The 2,615-nt window shown below is 39.2% G+C and overlaps 1 protein-coding gene across 1 annotated transcript; it reads left to right on the top strand.

Moving 5' to 3' along the window:
- Positions 1–226: 226 nt before the first annotated feature.
- LOC109004130 (BAHD acyltransferase At5g47980-like) lies at positions 227–1,546 on the top strand. The gene is made up of 2 exons (XM_018982571.1): positions 227–1,161; positions 1,330–1,546. The coding sequence occupies exons 1-2, from the start codon at positions 227–229 to the stop codon at positions 1,544–1,546; spliced, it is 1,152 nt and encodes a 383-aa protein (XP_018838116.1).
- Positions 1,547–2,615: the final 1,069 nt, after the last annotated feature.

The following is a 2,615-nucleotide window of genomic DNA, read 5'->3' on the forward strand; positions in this document are numbered from 1 at the left end:
ACACGCAGCTTATAACTCTATATAATTAAATATAGGATAAAATTATAGATTTGAAAGTTATTTATATATAATAATGTAGTTTTTAATTTAAGTTTTAATAGTGAAGCGGTGACATAACCTCTTGGAACATTTCTCTCTCTCTCTCTCTCTCTCTCTCTCTCTCTCTCTATATATATATATATATATATATATCAAAGTACAAGAGTAAGTGGACAAATAGCTAGCCATGGAGATCAAAGTTGAGATGATCAATAGAGAGGTAATAAAACCTTCCTGTCCAACTCCCCATCATCTTAGATGCTTCGACCTCTCCCTTTTAGATCAGCTACTACACGAAAATTATATATCAGTGGTGATATTCTACTCAAACAACCCTTGTGATCTTCCCCATTTCAAGGCCGTTGATATATCCCATAGGCTAAAGACATCATTGTCTGAAACCCTGCGTCGTTTCTATCCACTTGCTGGGAGAGTAAAAAATAATGTCTCAATTGAGTGCAACGATGCTGGCGTTGATTATTTGGAAGCACGAGTCAATTGCCATCTCTCAGACATTCTTGAACAACGTCCCGAACAGAAAATGTTGTACCACTTTCTTCCGAAAGTGACTGAACCTATGGATCAACCAAGCTTGGAACCTTTGGTTCTAGTTCAAGCTAGCTTCTTTGAATGTGGTGGATTGGCCATTGGTGTGTGTGTTTCCCACAAGGTAGCCGATGCAGCCACGACTAGCATGTTCACTAATAGTTGGGCTAGCGCGGCTCTTGCCGCGTCTGGTGAAGCAGTGCTGCCTCCGGAATTCAGTGCCGCATCTCGCATACCTCCGAGACATACATTGCCGTCACTAGCCATGAGCTTGGCGAACGATACGACTGTTTCAAGGAGGTACGTGTTTGATGCACCAAAGATTGATGCTCTCAAGACAAAAGCCGCCAGTGCCAACGTTCTACAGCCCACTCGCGTTGAAGCAATCTCATCTCTTATTTGGAAATGTGCAATAACTGTCTCAAGATCAAAACGCAAGTTTCTATTGCCATCTAGACTGACCCAAGCGGTGAACATCCGCGAAAGGCTTACTCCGCCCTTTCCTAAAACTGCTTTTGGAAATCTCGTGTGGTTTTCTCGGCGAGAGACAACAGACAATGAGATACAGTTGCACCGGTTGGTTATCGAGTTAAGGAAATGAAAAGAAGCTTTTAGTGAAGATTATGCATCAAAGTTATCTGGGGACGAGGCTTTCTCTGTGGTTAGTCAAGATATCAAACATCTTAGTAGTCTTTTTGCCTCAGAGGGTAATACAGACCACATTTTCATTTCCAGCTGGTGCAGATATCCACTATATGAGGCTGACTTTGGTTTGGGGAAGCCAACATGGGTGACTATGGGTAATAATCTGATGTTCAAGAATTCCGTATTTCTGATGGATACGAGAGATGGCAGCGGAATAGAAGCTTGGATTACTCTTAGTGAAGAAGGCATGGCATTATTTGAACAAGATAAAGATCTGCTTGGATTTGCATCTTCCAACCCAACTGTCCAGGATTAAATCAGAATTTTAGTGTATATGTTACCTGGCTAGAGATGGATGATCAAGAGATGCAAGAAGTTTATAGTAGGAGTCCCAGTACTTAAGTACTACTAGTCTAGATAAATAAGGAGAATCAGCATTATATCGTGATCAAATATTGGTTGCTGATTGTTGCGGAGGATTGATATGGAAGGTGCACAGCTAATAAGGAAGGAGCTTCCAGCGCGTTTATGGCTATAGAATAAATAATTTGTTTAGGTTGCACTGTTTAGGAAATATGTCAATCCGCATTTAATTTTCGTATGACCTGTTTTGGAAGTGTATCGTTCAACATTTAATTTACGTAGGATGCTAGCGTCAATAAAATTGTAAGAAAGGTCTATCAATAAAGCATTCAGAAAATTATTCTCAACTTGTTTTTATAGGCTCAACACGTTGGGTAACTAGAGCTCGTAACACTGATCTCGTCAAGATCACTCAGATGCTAGCTATTATCTTTACCATTTCCGTACCTATATATGTTGTAAGCCTATTTAAAGCCAACAAGTTCCTTGAATAAAGCCAGCTTCGACGTTTCCCTTTCTGGAACCTCACGTTCAGTACAACTCGAAGGAGAGGCATGTTTTTTTCTTTTTCTTTTTTTGGCTTTTCTTTTGCCCGTCATTCCCGAGCTTTTGTTCGGAGTGGCATATCTCGAATTTCTTCAATCAACCTCCCCCGGCCCTATATAACACACACACACACAAGCAACCATGAACCACTATTACAAATTATTTGATCTATTGTGACCAACGAAACCATCACAAAAATAAGCAAACCTTCATGTTCAAAAACTGCGTAAATATGTCCATGTCACAAGAAGAAGATTCTTCAAAGGCTGACTACATCTCAATAAGTTTTTCTTACAATCAGGAAGAAAACACACAATAACTAACATATTAAAAGAAATAGAAGGTAAACATAATATCTATTCTCATGTTGATATAATTTATTCACATAAAATGAACTCACTTATATAATTATCTTTAGCGACTGGATCAATCCACTCGTTGTACACATCAGGTAGCAGCATTAACATTAATAATAG

Source organism: Juglans regia, chromosome 5 (genome assembly GCF_001411555.2).
Source record: "Juglans regia cultivar Chandler chromosome 5, Walnut 2.0, whole genome shotgun sequence".
NCBI lineage: Eukaryota > Viridiplantae > Streptophyta > Magnoliopsida > Fagales > Juglandaceae > Juglans > Juglans regia.